Here is a 26,297-nt window from a genome sequence, read left to right on the forward strand (position 1 = left end):
CGAGAAATCTCGATATCTGACGAGAAATCTCGAAATCCGACGAGAAATCTCGAAATCCGACGAGAAATCTCGAAATCCGATGAGAAATTTCGAAATCAGACGATAAATTTCGAAATCAGACGATAAATCTCGAAATCCAACGAAAAATCTCGAAATCCAACGAGAAATCACGAAATCCGACGATAAATCTCGAAATCCGAAGATAAATATCGATATCCGAAGATAAATATCGTAATCCGACGATAAATATCGAAATCCGACGATAAATATCGAAATCCGACGATAAATCTCGAAATTCAACGATAAAGCTCGAAATCCAACGAAAAATCTCGAAATCCCGTACATATATTTGGTGAATGTCCGACCCATCGAGTAATAGCTGGTTCTCGGTAGCTGAAATATAGTGTTACGTCTATTTGTACGAGGTTTATATGGCCCATAATGCTGCACGCTAAAATGGTAAAATTCAAGTTGGTACTTCAATGACTCTTTGTGCGACAGATCAAACTCAAACGTTATTAATCAAATATATACTTTACAGGAAAAAAATATGCCTGTTAATATCACAAACATAAGCATAACTGTCTGTAATTTTTATGTTTAAAATGATTTAATGATGGTTATTAAAGACTGTAATTCGATTTCAAGTTGTCACTTAAATATTTAGATTTTGAAATTTAGATAGCCTAATTAGCTATGCCTCCGGCGATTATGGTCAAATGAGGTCTCAAAGAGGAAGTTTAAAGATCAGTATACGTCTTAAAAGGTTCGCTTTGGGGCTTCTAATGTAGATGACAATCGCGGAATTACAGATGCTAACCAGATTTTCCTTGTCACGTAAAGAAAATATAACGGCGATATCATAGAGTAAACCACTCACATATATAGTGGAAGGCTATCTGCGAAACTTGTTAACAATTTTTATACGCAACGTCTTGTTTTCGAGGCGTGAAATTAACAAGTTGGCCTAAAGTTAATGTACAATATCTGGATAAAAAGTAAGTTTATACTCAAACAAATTTAAAAACAAAACCCTCGCTCTTCGGACTATATTCATTCACGCCTCGAAAACAAGTTAGCCCGTTAGGATTAATGTTTCATGCGCTTCCATAGGGCCTTCCACTCTATGTGAGTGGGTTACTCTATGGGCGGGATGTCGTAACTCAATTCATTATAGCTTTAATTACGCTTTAATTATACTCAGAGCCAAATTATATTTTCTTATTTGGCCACTTATCTTCTACGTCGGTTTTCAATCAGTAGTTTTTAAAGTTCGCTCGTCTACTGACCAAGCTGTCCTACGACAGTAATGTCTATATTTGTACTGACGCTGTTCTACAGTCTCACAGTTTGTAAACGTACGATTCGTTGATGAATTCGGACTCGGCCGGTCTGCTGGCGGACACGGAAGAATGCCCGTTAGAACGGTACGAGGGTTTCTCTTTCGGTTGGTTCGAAATTTTCTCGTCACGTTCGAATCTGTTATTGGTCATACGCATACCGTTGGTGTCCTCTTTGGTGCCGCCGTTTCGGCCATCGACGGTTTCCGGTTTCTTTGGTAAAGGCGCCACGAAACGGCCCAAGACAATCTTCTCGAGGCGGTTGAAGGGTGCCTCGTATAGATTGTAAAGGATGAACGACAAGGCGTACGTTACTACAACGTGACCCAAGTACATCCACACAATCACCATGTGGTTCGTCTCGACTCCTCCTTCCATGTTGCCCAAGTACACCCAAATGACGGTGCCGTGCCACAAATAAGCCAAGAACGTCAAACGGCTCAGAGGTACGAAACCTTTCCAGCACAAGATGTTGTTTACAATGCCTATAAAAAATGAAATGTCAAAATTAGAACCTATAAATTAAGACAGAGCTCGAAGTGTCGCTACCCCCAAATCCCGAAGTGCAGGCGAAAACCATCCAGGCTACTCCGAAAATCCAACTGGATCTGTACAAGCCAGAATAAAGGATAGTCTCCCATTTATTCGGAATATGGCCATTGTTCCAACTGTAAGTGGCGTACAAGACCAGAAGATTGCAAATGACAGCCGCTATCCATCCAGCGCATTTCAACCACTAAAATAACGAAGAATACCATTAAGAACGTTTAATTTATGCAGTGCTATTTTCGCGTTGAGATACCTGAGGGATATGATTTTTAATGTCCTTATGCCTGGCGATCAAAAACCCGAGAGCCAGGCCAATGGCGTAAGGACCGAGATGTACGTGCGGCAGGAAATGGGCAAAATACCAATAGTCAAAGATCATCCTGTAATAAAGGGTCAAGTTTAGCTACGGGTATACTCGGGTAAGGCATTTTCCAATTGAATTTACTCAGGGTCAGGTTGTGACATAAGAAGGGCCGGTGGGAGATCTTGCCAGGTGTTGATGGCCACTGTGGAAGCGATGCAACCAACCATAAAGAAACCCAGGCAGTAATAACTAATTTTAACATTTCTGTAATCAAAGTATAAAATAGTTTCAATTGTTGACGCTAGAAAGAGTAAGAACTTGAAAAGTTGGGTGACGTAAAACGTACTTGTAAACTAAAACGATATAAATAATGGACAAGAAATAGAGTTGAACGTCACAGGCCGTGTACCACGTTGTTCCTTGGCACTGAAAGTTATACAAAATATAATCTTTATTTATATTTATCTATAATCTTAACGCAAAATTGCATTAGTAATCCCTACCGTGTCTGGTGAGTAAAGAAAGTTGTTGATGAATAAAAGATTGGCCCACCAATTTTTACGACAATTATTCACGAGTACATCAATGGACTCGTGCCAAAGTGGTCCGGAACCGATGAAGGGAAGGCAAAGGGTTAAACCCACCAACATACACGTGGATGGGAGGAACCTATTTGGGAAATTATTAGAATCAGCCACATCTTCCACACTTCAAACCCAATACGCTGTGAACTACTGACCTCCAAAAACGTTTGATAATGAAGATGGGAATATTGAAACTCTTTGGGCCCCTTTTGTCTACGAAACTGATAGTTAAGAAGGAGACGAGAACGCCACTGGCGAAAAAGAAAGAGTCCACAGACACGAAAGCATTCGCAATGGCTTGAAACGGCAAACTCGAAACGATACCGGCGGTTTTACTCAAACCCCCTGCAAACGGAAAAACATAATTGATCATCTCCATTGTTCAGAGCCAGTTTATCTATAGAAGTTGACTCACTCAAGAGTTGCCAGTTCAAGTACAAGTAGGTATGACCCACGATAATCCAAGTGATGGAGAGGAACTTCAATCCGTGTAGACAAGGAATGGCATCCTTGGACATGTTGGTGTCCAGTAGAGCGGTGACGTTCTTCCGGATCGAAAAGGAAGTCAGAGCCTGGCGCCACTGGGCTGTTCAAAATTTAATGTACGCGGATGTTTGTAAACAAAATTGTTTAACGGGCTCACGCTTGGCCTGTGGCTTACATTCCGTTTTTGGTTTTCCGTTGTCTTCCACTCGTTTCAGCCCATCTCCGTAAACGTCCAAGGTTGTGCCCACGCAACATATTAACACTAGTATCGCTACGACAGTGCTGTCATTAAAGATAATATACATAAAATATATAGTTGGTCGCTACGAATGAATGGATTTTAAATCGCTAATTTATTTCCTGCTGTATTTTCCCCTTTCGTTATTAGGAAAGTTACGCTATAAAATTGATAATTTTCATTTAAGAGGAAAACTTTTTAAACAAAATTATTATTTATTTACTAAACTAAATATTTCCTACTAGACGTCTCAATAAAACTGATTCAGCAATGGACGCTTCAATAAAAGATCCTCGGTTTCTACTCCCCTCTCCAAATTCATCTGGGAAGGAACTATTTCCGGTCGGTCGGTTAAACGGTTAGAATGGCTAGCCAAAAAGTCATATTTAAGCCAATTGGAGACGCGTTTTTGCCCTCATGAGAATTTTGCGTCAGATAAGAAACGCGTCGGCTCACGTGTATAAGGAACATACTAATGTTAATTTTCGATAATATATTTTAAGGTAAAATATATAATGTTACTAAAACTAAGTATAAGAAGATAATATTGTTATTATTATCATCCTCTTATGGTATAAATAATTAAAATTATATGTAATATTTTTATAATACCGGGCAATTTTAAAGCTTCTCATGGATGCAGAGTCAACTCATTTCGTATAAAATTATTTTTTGGAAAAAGATGAAAACTCATTCCTTTAGAACTAAACGTATTACTTTTGCAGTACGGTATGCAACAAGTGTTTCCTTTTAACCAGGTAACGTTTTTGGCATGTTAAGGCTTAGCAAAAAACCGAGAAGAAAATGTCAGTTTCTTCTCCGCCTCGAAGGCATATGTGCCGGAGTACCACGTTATTTCTAATTTAAACGGTCTAACTTAACCCCTTGTCCATTTACTTGAGATTAGATAGCATGGTACGGAAAATATTAAAAATAAACCTGATCGGACCAGTGGCGTACCGTACACGGGGTTTGCCAGACAGGTTTCCCTTTAGGGGGCCCCATCGCGATCGCGAACAAGAAGGGATGACCCTGGTGGGAAATTGGGGAATCACTGCCACACGTAGGGTGGGGGCCCCTTTTTCGCGTTCAACCCTGGGCCCCACGTCAATTCGTTACGCCACTGGATCGGACTAACTGATTATCTTCAGATATCAGAAAATTACAATATGAATAATCTTAACATGTTGTCAGATAATTTATATACCGGTGGTCTCATTATTATGCCCTACGCCAGCGTCCACAATCCTATTACTGATGGTCCCACCCTTGACGCAAGCCACTCATCCCGACAGAAGGCGCAACAATGGGGTGACCAGCCGTGGGATTGAGAGTGGATGCTCTAGCATCTCTAAACGAAAACCTACCTAAGTACAGGGGCGTAGGAACGTTTTTGAGTTTAGGGGGTACATTGTGAGCGAAGTGAGCCTCACATGCCGAGTGAGCGAAGCAAGCGAGGCGCTCCACAATATATGATATTTTAAAAGTGGACAAATATTGGGAAATTTTACTTCAATTTGACCAAAAATCGAAAGCAGACCAAGAATTATATTGAAGACCGTTTATTATGGCAAGAGTTTTGGTTTTATATCGTATCCTTTCGTATCGTATTTATCGCTTTCATATAGTTATTTTGAATCTCGGCCGCTTGGGGTGAAACTTATACCTACACTCTGAATGCGTCCTTATAAATGACAAATGAACCAAGTGGAATTTGAATTTGCTCTTACTTTGTTGTTAAAAGTTTTAAACGACTAATTTGTCTTTTTCATATTTGTTGTAAAAACAAATTCACAATATTTCAGGGGGGGGGGACAAACACAGGTGTTGTCCCCTAGTAGATAATTGGCATTGTTCCCTGGTCCCCCTGGTTGCTACGCCACTGCCTACGTAGGTAGGGAGCCAAGCCCTTCAGAAAAGGCTCCTAAAGGGGAATGACGGGAACACTGCAACCCACGTAACCCGGCACAGCTGGCACCGAAGATCCCGGTGTGGCTCCAAAAGGCCGGGAAACAGGGTCACAGCGCCTCATACGTATGCCGAGACCCGAAACCCAGTTTCCGGCCCCTACCTGACCGAAATCGGAGGGGGAGATAGGACCATTTGATATCCCAGTGCACCACCACCCTTATGGGTTACTGGTAAAACCACCAGTTATTGCACACTGTGACCCATTAAGGGCCAAATAATCGGTATATTCCCATTCGACCGAATTCAATATGTTTCCGAAATATAGCCCAAAAGGCGGATTCGGTTCATTGGGACCTTTTGTTTTGTTTTTACTTCTGCCCCGAGATATAGCAGGGTACGCAAAAACGTTATACCTAAACAAAATTGCTACAGGTGTACTAACGGTCAGGTTAGGTTAGGTTAGGTTAGGTTAATCTCTCACTTCCCTAGGGTGGCGCGCTTTTATAAATATATTTATGCTTTGAACTTTTTATTTATATCAAGAATACAATAATTCGAACAATTTCATTTTTTAATGTGAATGGTGAAGTTTGTAGCAATCGCGTCGAGTAACGCTAACGCGACTTCTTCATTCGAACCCTCCTTTGTGAGCTATTTCCTCCATTTTAGCTAACTGGCTCCAATAAGACTATCAACACTTATTTATATAAGAAGTAAACCTATTTAAAAAACGTCTCATAAAAACGAAATTTGATGTACTATAAAAAATAATATAAACGTGCAAAATTGGGCTGTAAACCGCACAATTGGGGTATTTTCGATCGATTGGGACTCAATGTTAAATCGTTTTCGAACGAATGGGATTTCGGTCGAATGGGACAAAAGCAAATAATCTGAACAGTTGGCCGTTGTACCCAGCAACCAATCGAAACTATTTTGGCCAGCGATTTAACTTATACATAATGCGAAAAATTATAAATATATAATAATTATCTAATCAAAATAGTAACGATACTTACAACATGGCAATTTGGTCGGCGTGAATCGGTTCTGGTCGTTGAATTTCACAAGGAGCTGCTGTTACTTTAAATCCAATCATTTTACCCACTGAAATTCGTACATTAATTAAGCTCAAATTATATCTAAATGAAAATAAATAAACACGAATTTACTCACCATATTCACCGAGACTCTCTATGTCTGTTTGAGTGCAATGCGAGGGCACACAAATGCCAATACGGACGGAAATGAAATAGAAAAATTGAGCTTGCGTTCGTGCAAATTGTAGTATCTATACAAGAAACACGCATTGATCAGTTTTCCCCACATAGACGGGTTCACAGGATACAAACATTTAGAGGAAAGCCATTAGAGGTTCGATTTTGATTGCTTTTATTTCCAGTAGATGGCGATTATATACATCTTTGGTGGAAAGGAAATAAATACTTAATGGTTTATTATTAAAAAAACTTAAATACTAATTTAAACGACATTTTATTTAAAAACTATAAAAACTAGCGCCATCTGGTAAGACTTCTGGTATTTCAAATTCGACCTCTAATGGAGTTACTACGGTGAAAGAACTTTCTATCTTGTCAAGTATCGGTCTATTAGTGACGCTTCTTACCGGATTGAGGTTGGTAAGATTTGTGAGCGGTTCAATGATGTCCGTGAATCGGTATCTCTTGTTTTTCTTGGGCAAAGGTGGCCTTGCTTGCATGGCGCAATATTTACCAGTGAAGTCCAATTGGTCTTTCGGGTAGTCTTTGTTGACGGAGATCGCCAGACATTGGTCATACGCGCCCAAGTCAGAAACAGTACCGCTCAACGCTCCACTGGGAATTTTACCAAAAGCATCCAACACTGCAAAGAAATTAAATACGTTTAGTTAATACGGAATACAATAAAAGCATAAGTAACATAATACCCCTAAGTATGACATTAGGAAAATGTTCTACTACATCCTTTCTTCACAGTGACGTCAAAATTTTTTCGAAATAGTGCCACTCGGTAGCGGCGGCATGAACTAATCTAACCCAACTTCCGGGAACGTGATTCCCGCGGTTTTGAAAACAGTCATTTTTAGGCTTAAGGCGTATAGCCGCACTAATTTCGTTTTCGCAACGGAAACTTTAACAACGGAAGAAATTAAACAAGGTGTATGTATTTTCTCCAACAATATTAAATCTTTATATCGGGCAAATATTAGAAATTCACCAACAACTCGAAATTTGTGGATCATTGATGTTTATCAATGTTACGCACCAAATACTGTAGACGTTAAAAAACCTTCAGCTTGTTACGTTCTTAGTGTAAAAAGGTTTATCATTTAGTTTACGAATATTTTATTACAATTTCTTCCAGATTTTTACTATTATAATTTGAATATACTTGTATTTTGTACCTGGATGAATGCCTGGTTTTGTCCGCTGTGATCAAAATAAAATTGAATTGATGAATTAAAATGTAAGAATTAACCTTTTTCAAACTTCTGGAATAACTTTTACAATTGCTAATTACGCAATAAAAATATTTTTTTTAGTTCAAACTTTGAAAATGACCCTAATAATATTTAGTATTTAGGTATAATTTTCCGATAGAGTTAGGCCTAATAAGCCGACTACTATAACGGCCATTTTATTTCTTACATTTCGTACCTCATAATATTTTGTAGCGCTATATGATTGGCTAAGTTTGAACTCTGACTCCTTTTCGATGACCAATAAAAAAATCAAATCCCAAAGAGTATTAAACTTCCGGGTTACAGAGTTGCTAGTCGTTTTTCTGATTTATCGTTGGTGAAGAAAGGATGTAGTAATAAAAAATGCATGAGCAAGGCTACAAGTGTCATACTTAGGGGTATTATGTTACTTATGATAAAAGTAATTAAATCTCCATCGCGTTCTTTACGGAATACCCCAAAAATGCATGAGCAAGGCTACAAGTGTCATCCTTATGGGTATTATTTTACTTATGATAAAAGTAATTAAATCTCCATCGCGTTCTTTACGGAATACCCCAAAAATGCATGAGCAATGCTACAAGTGTCATACTTATGGGTATTATGTTACTTATGATAAAAGTAATTAAATCTCCATCGCGTTCTTTACGGAATACCCCAAAAATGCATGAGCAAGGCTACAAGTGTCATACTTATGGGTATTATGTTACTTATGATAAAAGTAATTAAATCTCCATCGCGTTCTTTACGGAATACCCCAAAAATGCATGAGCAAGGCTACAAGTGTCATACTTATGGGTATTATTTTACTTATGATAAAAGTAATTAAATCTCCATCGCGTTCTTTACGGAATACCCCAAAAATGCATGAGCAAGGCTACAAGTGTGATACTTATGGATATTATGTTACTTATGATAAAAGTAATTAAATCTCCATCGCGTTCTTTACGGAATACCCCAAAAATGCATGAGCAATGCTACAAGTGTCATACTTATGGATATTATGTTACTTATGATAAAAGTAATTAAATCTCCATCGCGTTCTTTACGGAATACCCCAAAAATGCATGAGCAATGCTACAAGTGTCATACTTATGGATATTATGTTACTTATGATAAAAGTAATTAAATCTCCATCGCGTTCTTTACGGAATACCCCAAAAATGCATGAGCAAGGCTACAAGTGTCATACTTATGGATATTATGTTACTTATGATAAAAGTAATTAAATCTCCATCGCGTTCTTTACGGAATACCCCAAAAATGCATGAGCAAGGCTACAAGTGTCATACTTAGGGGTATTATGTTACTTATGATAAAAGTAATTAAATCTCCATCGCGTTCTTTACGGAATACCCCAAAAATGCATGAGCAAGGCTACAAGTGTCATACTTAGGGGTATTATGTTACTTATGATAAAAGTAATTAAATCTCCATCGCGTTCTTTACGGAATACCCCAAAAATGCATGAGCAAGGCTACAAGTGTCATACTTATGGGTATTATGTTACTTATGATAAAAGTAATTAAATCTCCATCGCGTTCTTTACGGAATACCCCAAAAATGCATGAGCAAGGCTACAAGTGTCATACTTATGGATATTATGTTACTTATGATAAAAGTAATTAAATCTCCATCGCGTTCTTTACGGAATACCCCAAAAATGCATGAGCAAGGCTACAAGTGTCATACTTAGGGGTATTATGTTACTTATGATAAAAGTAATTAAATCTCCATCGCGTTCTTTACGGAATACCCCAAAAATGCATGAGCAAGGCTACAAGTGTCATACTTAGGGGTATTATGTTACTTATGATAAAAGTAATTAAATCTCCATCGCGTTCTTTACGGAATACCCCAAAAATGCATGAGCAAGGCTACAAGTGTCATACTTAGGGGTATTATGTTACTTATGATAAAAGTAATTAAATCTCCATCGCGTTCTTTACGGAATACCCCAAAAATGCATGAGCAAGGCTACAAGTGTCATACTTATGGGTATTATGTTACTTATGATAAAAGTAATTAAATCTCCATCGCGTTCTTTACGGAATACCCCAAAAATGCATGAGCAAGGCTACAAGTGTCATACTTATGGATATTATGTTACTTATGATAAAAGTAATTAAATCTCCATCGCGTTCTTTACGGAATACCCCAAAAATGCATGAGCAATGCTACAAGTGTCATACTTATGGATATTATGTTACTTATGATAAAAGTAATTAAATCTCCATCGCGTTCTTTACGGAATACCCCAAAAATGCATGAGCAAGGCTACAAGTGTCATACTTAGGGGTATTATGTTACTTATGATAAAAGTAATTAAATCTCCATCGCGTTCTTTACGGAATACCCCAAAAATGCATGAGCAAGGCTACAAGTGTCATACTTATGGGTGTTATTTTACTTATGATAAAAGTAATTAAATCTCCATCGCGTTCTTTACGGAATACCCCAAAAATGCATGAGCAAGGCTACAAGTGTCATACTTAGGGGTATTATGTTACTTATGATAAAAGTAATTAAATCTCCATCGCGTTCTTTACGGAATACCCCAAAAATGCATGAGCAAGGCTACAAGTGTCATACTTATGGGTGTTATTTTACTTATGATAAAAGTAATTAAATCTCCATCGCGTTCTTTACGGAATACCCCAAAAATGCATGAGCAAGGCTACAAGTGTCATACTTAGGGGTATTATGTTACTTATGATAAAAGTAATTAAATCTCCATCGCGTTCTTTACGGAATACCCCAAAAATGCATGAGCAAGGCTACAAGTGTCATACTTAGGGGTATTATGTTACTTATGATAAAAGTAATTAAATCTCCATCGCGTTCTTTACGGAATACCCCAAAAATGCATGAGCAAGGCTACAAGTGTCATACTTAGGGGTATTATGTTACTTATGATAAAAGTAATTAAATCTCCATCGCGTTCTTTACGGAATACCCCAAAAATGCATGAGCAAGGCTACAAGTGTCATACTTATGGGTATTATGTTACTTATGATAAAAGTAATTAAATCTCCATCGCGTTCTTTACGGAATACCCCAAAAATGCATGAGCAAGGCTACAAGTGTCATACTTATGGATATTATGTTACTTATGATAAAAGTAATTAAATCTCCATCGCGTTCTTTACGGAATACCCCAAAAATGCATGAGCAATGCTACAAGTGTCATACTTATGGATATTATGTTACTTATGATAAAAGTAATTAAATCTCCATCGCGTTCTTTACGGAATACCCCAAAAATGCATGAGCAAGGCTACAAGTGTCATACTTAGGGGTATTATGTTACTTATGATAAAAGTAATTAAATCTCCATCGCGTTCTTTACGGAATACCCCAAAAATGCATGAGCAAGGCTACAAGTGTCATACTTATGGGTGTTATTTTACTTATGATAAAAGTAATTAAATCTCCATCGCGTTCTTTACGGAATACCCCAAAAATGCATGAGCAAGGCTACAAGTGTCATACTTAGGGGTATTATGTTACTTATGATAAAAGTAATTAAATCTCCATCGCGTTCTTTACGGAATACCCCAAAAATGCATGAGCAAGGCTACAAGTGTCATACTTATGGGTGTTATTTTACTTATGATAAAAGTAATTAAATCTCCATCGCGTTCTTTACGGAATACCCCAAAAATGCATGAGCAAGGCTACAAGTGTCATACTTAGGGGTATTATGTTACTTATGATAAAAGTAATTAAATCTCCATCGCGTTCTTTACGGAATACCCCAAAAATGCATGAGCAAGGCTACAAGTGTCATACTTAGGGGTATTATGTTACTTATGATAAAAGTAATTAAATCTCCATCGCGTTCTTTACGGAATACCCCAAAAATGCATGAGCAAGGCTACAAGTGTCATACTTATGGGTGTTATTTTACTTATGATAAAAGTAATTAAATCTCCATCGCGTTCTTTACGGAATACCCCAAAAATGCATGAGCAAGGCTACAAGTGTCATACTTAGGGGTATTATGTTACTTATGATAAAAGTAATTAAATCTCCATCGCGTTCTTTACGGAATACCCCAAAAATGCATGAGCAAGGCTACAAGTGTCATACTTAGGGGTATTATGTTACTTATGATAAAAGTAATTAAATCTCCATCGCGTTCTTTACGGAATACCCCAAAAATGCATGAGCAAGGCTACAAGTGTCATACTTATGGGTGTTATTTTACTTATGATAAAAGTAATTAAATCTCCATCGCGTTCTTTACGGAATACCCCAAAAATGCATGAGCAAGGCTACAAGTGTCATACTTAGGGGTATTATTTTACTTATGATAAAAGTAATTAAATCTCCATCGCGTTCTTTACGGAATACCCCAAAAATGCATGAGCAAGGCTACAAGTGTCATACTTAGGGGTATTATGTTACTTATGATAAAAGTAATTAAATCTCCATCGCGTTCTTTACGGAATACCCCAAAAATGCATGAGCAAGGCTACAAGTGTCATACTTATGGATATTATGTTACTTATGATAAAAGTAATTAAATCTCCATCGCGTTCTTTACGGAATACCCCAAAAATGCATGAGCAAGGCTACAAGTGTCATACTTAGGGGTATTATGTTACTTATGATAAAAGTAATTAAATCTCCATCGCGTTCTTTACGGAATACCCCAAAAATGCATGAGCAAGGCTACAAGTGTCATACTTAGGGGTATTATGTTACTTATGATAAAAGTAATTAAATCTCCATCGCGTTCTTTACGGAATACCCCAAAAATGCATGAGCAAGGCTACAAGTGTCATACTTATGGGTATTATGTTACTTATGATAAAAGTAATTAAATCTCCATCGCGTTCTTTACGGAATACCCCAAAAATGCATGAGCAAGGCTACAAGTGTCATACTTATGGGTATTATGTTACTTATGATAAAAGTAATTAAATCTCCATCGCGTTCTTTACGGAATACCCCAAAAATGCATGAGCAAGGCTACAAGTGTCATACTTATGGATATTATGTTACTTATGATAAAAGTAATTAAATCTCCATCGCGTTCTTTACGGAATATCCCAAAAATGCATGAGCAAGGCTACAAGTGTCATACTTAGGGGTATTATGTTACTTATGATAAAAGTAATTAAATCTCCATCGCGTTCTTTACGGAATACCCCAAAAATGCATGAGCAAGGCTACAAGTGTCATACTTAGGGGTATTATGTTACTTATGATAAAAGTAATTAAATCTCCATCGCGTTCTTTACGGAATACCCCAAAAATGCATGAGCAAGGCTACAAGTGTCATACTTATGGGTATTATGTTACTTATGATAAAAGTAATTAAATCTCCATCGCGTTCTTTACGGAATACCCCAAAAATGCATGAGCAAGGCTACAAGTGTCATACTTATGGGTATTATGTTACTTATGATAAAAGTAATTAAATCTCCATCGCGTTCTTTACGGAATACCCCAAAAATGCATGAGCAAGGCTACAAGTGTCATACTTATGGATATTATGTTACTTATGATAAAAGTAATTAAATCTCCATCGCGTTCTTTACGGAATACCCCAAAAATGCATGAGCAAGGCTACAAGTGTCATACTTATGGATATTATGTTACTTATGATAAAAGTAATTAAATCTCCATCGCGTTCTTTACGGAATACCCCAAAAATGCATGAGCAAGGCTACAAGTGTCATACTTAGGGGTATTATGTTACTTATGATAAAAGTAATTAAATCTCCATCGCGTTCTTTACGGAATACCCCAAAAATGCATGAGCAAGGCTACAAGTGTCATACTTATGGGTGTTATTTTACTTATGATAAAAGTAATTAAATCTCCATCGCGTTCTTTACGGAATACCCCAAAAATGCATGAGCAAGGCTACAAGTGTCATACTTAGGGGTATTATGTTACTTATGATAAAAGTAATTAAATCTCCATCGCGTTCTTTACGGAATACCCCAAAAATGCATGAGCAAGGCTACAAGTGTCATACTTATGGGTGTTATTTTACTTATGATAAAAGTAATTAAATCTCCATCGCGTTCTTTACGGAATACCCCAAAAATGCATGAGCAAGGCTACAAGTGTCATACTTAGGGGTATTATGTTACTTATGATAAAAGTAATTAAATCTCCATCGCGTTCTTTACGGAATACCCCAAAAATGCATGAGCAAGGCTACAAGTGTCATACTTAGGGGTATTATGTTACTTATGATAAAAGTAATTAAATCTCCATCGCGTTCTTTACGGAATACCCCAAAAATGCATGAGCAAGGCTACAAGTGTCATACTTATGGGTGTTATTTTACTTATGATAAAAGTAATTAAATCTCCATCGCGTTCTTTACGGAATACCCCAAAAATGCATGAGCAAGGCTACAAGTGTCATACTTAGGGGTATTATGTTACTTATGATAAAAGTAATTAAATCTCCATCGCGTTCTTTACGGAATACCCCAAAAATGCATGAGCAAGGCTACAAGTGTCATACTTAGGGGTATTATGTTACTTATGATAAAAGTAATTAAATCTCCATCGCGTTCTTTACGGAATACCCCAAAAATGCATGAGCAAGGCTACAAGTGTCATACTTATGGGTGTTATTTTACTTATGATAAAAGTAATTAAATCTCCATCGCGTTCTTTACGGAATACCCCAAAAATGCATGAGCAAGGCTACAAGTGTCATACTTAGGGGTATTATGTTACTTATGATAAAAGTAATTAAATCTCCATCGCGTTCTTTACGGAATACCCCAAAAATGCATGAGCAAGGCTACAAGTGTCATACTTAGGGGTATTATGTTACTTATGATAAAAGTAATTAAATCTCCATCGCGTTCTTTACGGAATACCCCAAAAATGCATGAGCAAGGCTACAAGTGTCATACTTATGGGTGTTATTTTACTTATGATAAAAGTAATTAAATCTCCATCGCGTTCTTTACGGAATACCCCAAAAATGCATGAGCAAGGCTACAAGTGTCATACTTAGGGGTATTATGTTACTTATGATAAAAGTAATTAAATCTCCATCGCGTTCTTTACGGAATACCCCAACAATATTAAGAATGTTAAAAGCCATAGTAGCAATTGTCTAATATTGGAACCTAATGGGCAGGACGACAGGAATAGACCTGATTTATTGGCTTTAAAAAGTCGCCAGATTACTTGGGCCTACGGTGGTGCCATTATTCGTTTTATTACGTTATGTTCCCTTTAAAAGATTTGTAACCCGGCCACCTGAAATAATGGCTTTAAAAGTCGCTTGATGACTTGGGCCTAAGGTAATGCCTTGGGTATTAGCCTAGCTGATTATGATTATTATTTAGATGATAAGTATATGCATTATTTCTACGTCTAGTAAAATAGTAACCTTAATTCTTCCAGAAGACAATTTTACTTTATAAAATTAATAAAATTATGTCAATTCTATATCAGAAAAATACAAACCACGTTCAAGTAGGAGTCGACGTGAGTAGGACATAGTCCCAATGCAAAATATATCATAAGAACCTTAACACATAGTTTGAATATTTTAAGTTTTTATTTATTTATTTATTTATTTATATTATATTATTTACTTATATTATGTATTTACTTATATTATGTATTTACTTATATTATGTATTTACTTATATTATGTATTTACTTATATTATATATTTATTTATATTATTTGTAGTATAAGGTTTTCATATTTATGAAATGAATCGACCAATTCCTCGAGCATCGAGAAAGTGCCACCTAGATCGATCCGAACAATTTAAATTATTATAAAATTACGAGGAAAACAATCGAAACGAATGTATTAGGGAAATGTTTTCTACAATAAACATAACAAATAAGTCAGCCCCCTTCCCCAAATAGTAAACCTATGTACCAATTTAAAATTATCAACGGATAATATCTAGGAAACTGCTAAAAATTCATTAGTAACGGTGACCACGCACGTAAAATGTGGTATGCAAATTAAAACTTTATAACTTCCCTTTCAGATTTTTCTTTGGATTTGTGACCGACATGTTTAAAGGAAGAAATTCCAGTTAAAGTGAGCAAAAGCCGATTTACACCCAGCTCACTTTTAACCGCCAACTACAAAAGAAGTTAAATTATCGCGCGTTTATACGAAAGATAGTCAATTCATCTATGCTTGAGTAATTATCAAATGGCGGAAGGGAAACAAGACAGTTACGCTTTTATGAAAATAACATTTCACACTAATTTACCATAAACCCGATATAAAATTCTTCTGTTGCTCGAATTTAAGAAGTCTATTAAATACCAATAAGTATGACATTTTCGTCTACTATTTTTAGACTTTCAGTATTGATTTAGGTAAAAACTTGTAGAGGTTAACGGTAAAAGTGAGTGTAGGTAGCTGTTGGCTCGCGTGGCATGAAGGGCTTGCCACCACCCTCCTACGTATTGTAACCCGGCCTGTTTAAAGGCATTCGGCTCAGTGGCGTAACTAGAAACTCCGAAGCCCCCCCCCCCCCCGTGAAAAACCACTCGGGGCCTTTTTAAATAGCACCGATTTTACTCATAAACGTTTGCCCCCCCCCCCCCCCGTGCCGCGGGATCTGCGGGGGCGCTATTTACGCCACTGAATTTCGGCTGTCCCATGGCAAAACCTTTTACCCAACACTATCGTAATTTTGAGATATTTCACTTTTTCAAAACCTAAGTTATAAGATTTTTACATGGTTTTTAATGCGAAAATTATAAAATCCATAACCATTTTTTAAGTCATAAATAGTTAAATATTTATGACTTTTACAGTACTTTTGTACATGCCTTAGTAATACCGATGCGTAAAAATCCAATTTTTCTAAAATTTGTTGGTTTTAAGGTTTTGCCATGGGGCAGCCGCATTATAAGTAGCTTAATTACTTTGGCCTAAGGTGGTGCCTTAGGTTATTATTATTATTAGTGTTAATTGGGGCACATGTAACAGTTACTAACATCCTCATTATTTTTTTCAATAATTATAGAAAAGGAGCTGCTTTAAGGTATGGTTTCTGTTGTTTACTTATCATTTGATTAATGAAACCAATTTTTATTAAAACCTTTGATATCACGATTAGAAAAACTGGTAAATTTTCTTTTGCAAATGTGATAATATCTTACAATACTCGAGGCAAATTATTTGCTTACATGAAGGAAATCATTCGTTCACGGTTGACTAGATTTAAATATATTATTTTGTTCTAAATGTTGAATTTAATCATTGTAATTCTCATTCCACCCGCCGTACATGCACGATTGCCATCAGCTCATCAATTACATCATGGAGCGATTGCATGAGCCTTCGTCCTCCACTTCGAAGGGTCAGAATAAAACCAATGGGAAATATTATATGAAAATTGTGAGAACGTTAGCTCACTCAACAGTGCTTGAGTTTCCTATATACATGACTTAACGTAGGCACTTTCGTCTCTGCCTATATGATTTTGGAGGTTAAGTAAACTACGAATTAGAAATTTCATAATAGATAAGTGAATTCGGTCAAAACACTTTTTTCACAATTTCTGTTTCGACATTTGATTGCGTTTTATTCAACAAAGTATTAAATGGACATTTCATTTAGATACTAGTACTAGTTGTTACCACATTGATAACTTGGCATTTGCAATCACTAATGATGTAAATGATTTACCAAATTGAATTATTCGAATTTATTAGACCTACGTTTTTTGGATTTTATCTCTATTGATCCTAATAATCTAGTTTATTAAATGCTATCTTCTATCTCGGCCGACCCATGGAAAAATTACCTATATGTTTCGCTAGAGATCAAATATACAATGGTTGTTTAGCCTTCGATTCTAGAAGCAATTAAGTTTTATTTCTAACATAGCATTTAGGTCTCTTTTTCAATGGGACCATCTATCTGCAAAATTTAATAAAATTGTTATAATGACATTGTGCGTTGATTGTCTAAAACTTTCATCGGGAAAATATGGTTTGTCAATAGGTAAATATCCCTATGCAGTGTCATTTATACAACATAATCAGCTAAGCTAATACCCGAGGAACCACACAGGCCTAAGTCAACTAGTGACTTGGGAAGCCAATTACCAGTGCCCGGTTGGTGGCAAGTCCTTCAGGCCACCTAGGAGCAACAAACACAAGGAGAACGCAGCTAGCCTTTAAACACGCTAACGCAGTGTTGTGTACAAATTTCATTGACTGAGCCTTTACGCCAAACGTTGGACGGAAAGGGGGAAGACCATTTCAGAATTTTCCCCTTTCGACGGCAGCAGGCGCTAAAGCGTCTAACCAATGAAAACTATACGCAAGAAAATGCACGACTTTTGACGGGTTGCGTTCTCCTTGTGTGGGGTGCTGTGTTTGTTGCTCCTAGATGTCACTTCCCAGGTAGCACGAGCACGTCTATATTAGGTTGATATTTAGTATTCATCGTTCATATTCCGTGTTGAGTAAATTATAAACGTCATTTCAAAGTGTTAAGTTACTATATAAGACACTTATTCAGTCATGTGTTTCACTACACGCGTTTCCTACGGGATTGTCTAATTTGCTGAATTTCTGGACGTCTGGACCGCTGAATTTTGAAGGATTCCTCCTACATAGAAGCTACTATCTTATAAACCGTCTGGACAAAATTGACTAATTTGCTGAAGTGCTGAATTTCTGGACCGAAATATTTTACAGTATTTTCAAACCGTCTGGACAAAATTGACTAATTTGCTGAAGTGCTGAATTTCTGGACCGAAAAACTTTACTTTATTTTCAAACCGTCTGGACAAAATTGACTAATTTGCTGAAGTGCTGAATTTCTGGACCGAAAATTTTTACTTTATTTTCGAATAGATTCTTTAAGTTTGAAACCGTCTGGACAAAATTGACTAATTTGCTGAAGTGCTGAATTTCTGGACCCGAAAATTTATTTTCGGACTTTTTTTAACTTTCAAACCGTCTGGACAAAATTAACTAATTTGCTGAAGTGCTGAGACGGTTTCAAAATTAAAGAAACTATTCGAAAATAAAGTAAAAGTTTTCGGTCCAGAAATTCATCACTTCAGAAAATTAGTAAATTTTGTCCAGACGGTTTATAAGATAGTAGCTTATATGTAGGAGGGATCCTTCAAAATTCAGCGGTCCAGACGTCCAGAAATTCAGAAAATTAGACAATCCCGTTTCCGACGTATAGATATGGTATATAAATCACTAGATTGGCAGACGGGTAGGTTTTTCGTATATAAATAGTAAATAAATAACTAGGTTGGAAAAGTGTGAAGCTTTACGTTGTGCTCACGAAGATATATGCCTAATTTACACGTGCTCCTGCTATACAAGATATATTTGCAAAATATATAACTAGATTGGTAATTGAGGTTTCAAAAAGTGACAAAGTGGACAAATAACCAGTGGCGTAGACAAGTGAATGGTTCCTATTAAAAACCCTCCCTTGGGCGTATCTTTGACTAAGCAAATTTTTTATCCCCTTCCTTACCCCCTCTTAACTTTTACATAGTCTGACACGACCTTGGACGCGCTTCTGGCTATGTGACTGCAATATCATTTAAAAATAAAATTTAAAGATAAAGTTTTCACCTTTTAAAGAAAACATTTCGCATATTCAGCCGTTTCCAGGTATTAACAACACGTAGATACTACGTGTTTCTAAAACGTGCAAAAACACCCTTATTAAACGTTGATCGTGTCACAAGTTAGCACGCGTTTTACCAGGCATTTTTAAGTGTTAATTTATGCGTACTTACCGATTATACAATGCGCTTATTAAGTTTAAATTACATTAAATCATATGGTATTAAGCTGCTATTTGGCGTGAAGTAAGGCGTTATTTTTCGTGCATTTAGTAGGGGTGTGCAAAATATTTGGTCAGACCAAATAATTCGATCGAATACCAAAAGCGCTTGGAAAAGTTCGCGAATAATCGAATTTTTTGATCAAATAGTCGAATATTCGAAAAGATAGGGAAAAAGTATTTGGTATTTTCAAATAGTTTGCAAACTGGTCGAATAGCCGCGGGTCTTTTTCTAATTTGTTGAAGTTCAAGGCCATCCCAGGAGAGCGTAGTGAAATTTCCGAACTAGTCCTTATTTCTGGCACCTCTCTTTAGGCCGCAGCGCCAAGGACCATATAAAGAGTAGCTTGCACGTCCGTTATCCATACCGTTTGTATTAAAACTTCTTAGCGAAAGGCAGAAGCTGTGTATTCTAGCGCCTATTGGATAGATTACTCGCGTGTTCTCTTTTGTGATGGAATTTTCTAGAATAGCAAAGTAAAACTAAAATTGAGTCTAAAACGTAAACCAAGTCCAAAACAAAACTAAAAACCGGGAGGAATGTAAGTAACTTTTTGGATTTTTCTGTTTAGAATTTTTTAGTTAACTAAATTAATAATTATTGATTTAAAATTAATATAAATGCAATTTTTTTAATTTGTAGCAAAAGATCTGCTCCCTCGCGTTTTACATATATTTAAAAACTTGAAATTTTAATTAAGTGTTTGCAAACTATGAAGTATGTAGCCTGTCCTTTGATTTTAATTGGTTAGTAGTTACTAAAGGTTAAAAGTCGCTAGAAGACTTGGTCCTGGAGTGGTACCTAGGGTATTAGCCTAGTTAATTATTATTATTATTATTTTGCCATGGTACCCAATTAAAATATGTATGATTGATAATTGATAAGTTGATATGCACTATATTTTTGTAGGTTACGATTAACTCATTTTGATCAAATCGAAAAAATTGTTCGAAGGAAGGTTGAAAATAAAGACATTTTGGACAACAATTAGAATTAATTTGAATGGTAAGTTAGAGTTTACCACAGTGGCGTAATATAAAATTCTGGGCCCACCTGCAGCCTGAGACAATGGACCCCTTCAGTGTTTTTTATTAAGAGCCTTAGAGAAGGCTAAGTAAAATTAAAAATTTAAAAGACCATCTTTTAGGACGGGCCCGTCTTTATACCACTGATTTACCAAGTTCGCCCAGGGAACTTTGTTCTAGGTTGTTTTAATATTTTACTATTTTCAAGTAAAACGAAGTGATTTCAATTACTTTTTTGGACAAATATGCAAACTATTTGGCTATTTGAAAACCAAATACGTCGAATAATTTGATATTCGAAATACTATTTGGTATTTGATCAGTTAACTGGTCTAAATTTTTGCCCTAAAAATATTCGACCAAATTATTTGACGTTATAAATATTCGATTTGGTATTTTCCGTGCTTTGATATTCGATTCGATCCCCAAAAAATGGTATTTGCACACCTTTAGCATTTAGCGGTTAAATTTCATGCATTAAGAGATTATTTAGAGTACATTAATTTGTTATTTTTCGTGTGTCAAACTCTTCTTTTTCGTGCAATAATTGGTTATTTTGCGCGCATTAATTGCTTATTTTTCATGTAGTTAGGGATATTTAATAAGTTACTGTCGTGCATTAATTATTTTGCGTGAACTAATTGGTTATTTTCCATGCATTAAGCTATATTTTCCGTGTATTAATAGGTTATTTGGCGTAAATGATGTAGTTAGTTTTCGTGTATTAAGCAGATATTTGGCTACTATAAGAGGTTATTTTTCGAATAATAAGAACTTGTTTTGCGTGCACGATGAGATTATTTCGAATACATTAATCTATTATTTTGCATTTATTAAGCTTTTTTTTTCATGTATAAAGCGGTTTTTTATTTATGACTTTCAAACGCTAAAAAGGTCTCCATTTCAAGATTTCAAAAGCGATTTATAAATATATTTTGAAAAACTTCTTTTCTGAGGTCAATTCATTAATTTAATGAAATCTATAACTTTAAGTCTTAAAGTTTGTCCTTTTATTTATTTATTTGTATGTCCTGTTCCTAAAAACTCGAGAACGTTTAGCTCTAGAGCTTTTAAATTTTAACTCAATGTTCAGGGCCTGATTTCCAACTAAACGCGCCTAATTCCAAATACCTGACATGGTTACTAATTAAATTTTATTTTACTCATAATTCAATTTTATTTTACTCGACTTTGGTACGCAATATTGTGATATTTGAATTTCGTATCAATTGATACCGGCGCCATTTAACTTCAAAAACATGACTACCTTATTTCCAAAACCAGGTAACTCGAAAAATTCGGTTTGTCTAAAATTTTATTTAATTGAACGTTTTCAAGTTTCGCTACCTTTTTTTCAAAACAAGGTAACTCGAAAAATTCATTTTCTATCAAATTCATCTTTGGTTTATTAAATTTAAGATTTACAATATAGTTATGATATCGGGGGGGGGGGGGGATGTTACTTAAATGTCCGTGACATCTTGTTTTAGGACATAATGGATGGTTCTTTTATTTTCAACCTTGTCGGAAATTAAAACTAATTCATAATAATAATTTACTAAATACGAAAAAAACGGAGCGGAAACAGAGTAACGGACCGAAGAAGTTGGGCTAAATTAATCGGAACGGAAATGGACGGAATAGGTTGATAAAAAAACCGTAAGAGAATCGGACGGAAAGGTTAATTACGAAAATAAACGGAATGGAAACGTTGAGGAATACCACATCGAGAAGCATAACGGAACGGAAACGTATAGGAATACCACATCGAGAAGCATAACGGAACGGAAATTCAAAGCAAAATAAGGGCATTTGCGCGTGTTTACTAAAAATGCAATCTTATTTTACTACGGTTTGATTATCATTTTCTGATTGAAACTAAATTAGCATCGGAAAATTCAAATTGAGAATATCGCTATAGAGTAGTAGCAGTCCGTAGCTTTGGCCATGGCCGCCATTTTGGTCGCAAATTTTTTATCTATAGGAAAGAGCATGGGTGACGTACTAGGACGTCACAGTGCCATTACTCTACTGCACTATGAAACAAGCAAAAGCGATCATTAACTTCCAAATAACGATTTGAGATGTGTTACAAAATGGGAAATACAGAAATTAAAATTCATATCACGTCCATTAGTTTACGTGCTTAGAACATTGACTATAGGTGGACAGTGAGGCCGACCTATAGCCGCCGCAAAGACTAGGATCCAAAACCAGTTACTCGAGATTTTAAAGGTTTTCTCGTGCGAAACAAAATATCCCGCAGCAAATGACCCAGTGTCACGGAGAAGAAAATTCAAGCGACTATGATATGAAAAAGTAAGAGTAAAAGTCGATTAACGGAATTCCCCAAAGGTTAAATGCGCTAACGTTTCTCTTACAACCTTAAAAACAACCAAGATAATTTTAAAGACATCTTGATAATTTCAATATCAGAGGAAAATATTACTGATTGTATTTGCTTGTCACGATATTTTCCAGTATTGTTCAATACCAGTTTTATTACGCTAAAGAATTTCCAATTTTACGCCCAGAGATCTTAAATAAATTTGAATTTGACTTTTCAAGTACATATGGTATTACCTTAATTATTTTAATGTTTATTTCCAACTTCACGTAAAAAATGTTAATCCCGCATAATTTCTTGTCGTATATCAGTGACTGAGAGAGATTACGATTAAATCACACGTATATGAAATCACTGACGATATGGCCGGTCGTCGTGATCGTGAAATTGCGAGTAGAGTCGACCATTATCGAATGACCTTGAAAACAAATGCTCACGAGCGATAATACCTGGAAAAACTACGGCGAATGGATCTACGTGTAAGAGTTAACGCGTTAATATTTTGCTAGGCAAAAAGTAATTCTTTGAAAATCCAAACTGAAAGGGTGGATAGCAGCATTTCTAATTCGTATTTCAAGTTCTCAAGGTTAAATAACAATATCAAAACATTAAACAAAAAACAAAGTCTCCGGCAAATTTTCCCAAATTTTCTCCCTGTAATTAGATTTATTTTCTTTCAGGAAGATGAGTTTTTAATGCGCAATTAAACAGAAAAATTGATATGTTGCGCTTGGGATATTAAAATTAAACATTATAGACGCACATTAATTAGTATAAATATAATTTTGTCTTATTTCTGTTATTAGATAGACAGTTAAATTTAAACCTACGACGTAAGAGGTTTGGAATTAAAATTACCCCCTGGCTTCTGATTTTGTCAAGTCCATTTACACGCACAAAAGATTTATATACCTCCGTACCACTGTGTTACTTATGTTATAAATAAAAATCACCAAATATACATGGTGAATTTGTTTTCAACATTTTTTTGAGTTTTGAAAAAAATGCTCGTCTCAAAAATTTAAGGTTAAAGTTACACATGTTGAATCTATATTAAATCATATTGAAAATTTATTTTATGTATTTTGGGCGCTATATTGGACCTTTGACTAAAACCAGAAGTAAATGAACCGAAGTTATCGAAATAGCGCTCAGAATTGGAGGGCATTTTCCTTGTCTAATAAAAGCTAATTTCCATCCCCGTCTTTTGACGCGATTGCACTTCGGAATTATGGGTTTAGCTATTTCTATGTATAAAAAATGGTTTCATAAAAACAAAAACTTTTTTCGGCCTAGGAGCGCGCAAAATTTCAAATTCGAGTTCAAAATGTAACTTCATAAGGAAAACGCCTCCAACATGGGGAGTATAGAAGACTGATAACTTCGGTTCATTTACTTTTGGTACAACTTTTATATCATTCTTAAATTTCCCGAAATTCGGAATCGCATACCAAACCAACGCGCCACTTTAAATTCATCAATTTAGAAGCTAATAAAAATGTCCTTGATGACACCCGCTGTCCCGAATTTGTAAATCGCAGTTACGTACTCTGACCATAAATATTCAAATGCAAATAAAGGTACACTAACTGAGAAGGGACCACGGTTTCATCTGCCGCACGGCCAACATCAACTTCAAGAGGGAACCTTGGCACTGACTGCTCAAATCCACCTCGGAACTGGAGCGGACAACCAGAGGAACTACTTGCTTCAGAACGGTCTCGATCAAGGCCCTGAAGTCTTTGTCCATAGTTTTCCATTGTTCCAGAACAACTTCGGGAGTGTCGGTCACGGGTCGAACCAAGTTCAACAAATTTCCTCGCGACACTTGAACTAATGCCAAACACAACAAGCAAATTCCGAACGGTAGCTTCATTTTCGAATATTTGATTCAAATTATTTCCAAAGTAACTTCACTGTATCATCACCAAAGATATCACAAAACCTACCGACCCTAAAATGAAATAATAATGAGCATTAAATACACTAAAAGCCAAAGATGTAATATTACGACACTACCTTAAGTTTTTTTTTAAATATCTGAACATTTCTTTCGACGATGTTAGCGCTTAAAAATTGATGGTAATTTACCCATCTATAATTCTTACATAATATGCTAATTAATTCCAAAAAAAATATTAAACCTTTCATAGAATACTGAACTTTAAATTTTAAAAGAGTGACCAAGGTGATCGTAATTAGTAGCAGTTATGCATACGTAATATAATATTCACGAAAATATTTTTATTTTCATTTTTACAGACTTTAAAAATTTGACATAACCGTGCGATTCTACATTGCAATACGCAATAAGATAGTGGTAAAATTTAAAACTGCTAAAAAATTTTGCTTGATAATTATTATGTTTATACAAATTTGAATTCTCAGAAATATTATTTCCTCTTTGAACAGATTTCGGGTACAATATTATTAAGTTAAAATAATATAACTAAATAATTTATTATTAAATTACTACGAACTTTTAATGTCTATTAAAATATTATCCATATCGATTGTTTTCCCCAAAATATAAATTGGAGTAATAATAAAATAAAAACATTCACTATAATTGAGCAAATTATATATAAAGTCACATACCTATGAAAAATAAACAAAGCCAGTACGGTGAGTGCTCGGCGAAGTCGCGCGATTCCGAACTTCAGCTCGACTCAAGCGACATTCACCAAATAACAAAGTATGGAAACTATGGTCAAATGAGTGTAATTTGCGAAAATATTTTCCCCCTTCGGCGAAAGTGAAAGGGAGGTTCAACGTCGTCGAGAATTTGGCGAATTTGGCGGTTAACCCGAACCGACCAATCGACACTCGTTCCCCTTTCGCTACTGCCCGGGGGCGTGAAGTAAATGGAATATTTATTTCTAGGAACGTTTTTATCATAAAACTACAGTAGTTTCTATGGTTTTATTTGTTTGGGGACAAAAATGAAGATTGTTTTTCTGTGGCAGGACGAAGATCCATTAATGTCTACTCTTCGATTGATTCAGGTGATTCTTTACGATTACATCAGACAGTCAGACAGTGACAAATTACGTATTGTAAAGGAAGTCTTTAATTAGTTTCCGTAATTGCGAAGAGCTAATTAGCTGGTGTCGCTTCGTTGGGTTTTTGGTACTTTCTTCATATGGCACAGTTTCTATAAACGTGATTTTTACACGTCATTAGCAATTTAATAACGCATTAGTCACATTTATAACATTGTCATCCTTGATTATGTTTAAGGTATTATTTTCAATTT

The 26,297-nt window shown here is 35.8% G+C and overlaps 1 protein-coding gene across 1 annotated transcript; it reads right to left on the reverse strand.

The window, feature by feature from the left end:
- Positions 1 to 948: 948 nt before the first annotated feature.
- Positions 949 to 25,710, reverse strand: LOC149943632 (nose resistant to fluoxetine protein 6-like). The gene is made up of 14 exons (XM_090176130.1): positions 25,640 to 25,710; positions 24,632 to 24,995; positions 7,040 to 7,275; positions 6,589 to 6,703; positions 6,432 to 6,519; positions 3,439 to 3,545; positions 3,193 to 3,363; positions 2,933 to 3,122; positions 2,697 to 2,862; positions 2,540 to 2,619; positions 2,335 to 2,457; positions 2,143 to 2,269; positions 1,890 to 2,076; positions 949 to 1,825 (listed from the first exon to the last, which is right to left on the reverse strand). Exons 2-14 carry the CDS (start codon positions 24,915 to 24,917, stop codon positions 1,344 to 1,346), a joined length of 2,358 nt encoding a protein of 785 aa, XP_090032256.1. The 5' UTR covers positions 24,918 to 24,995; positions 25,640 to 25,710; the 3' UTR covers positions 949 to 1,343.
- Positions 25,711 to 26,297: the final 587 nt, after the last annotated feature.

This window comes from Leiobunum rupestre, chromosome 5 (genome assembly GCF_980474605.1).
Source record: "Leiobunum rupestre chromosome 5, qqLeiRupe1.1.hap1, whole genome shotgun sequence".
NCBI classification, from domain to species: Eukaryota; Metazoa; Arthropoda; class Arachnida; order Opiliones; family Sclerosomatidae; genus Leiobunum; species Leiobunum rupestre.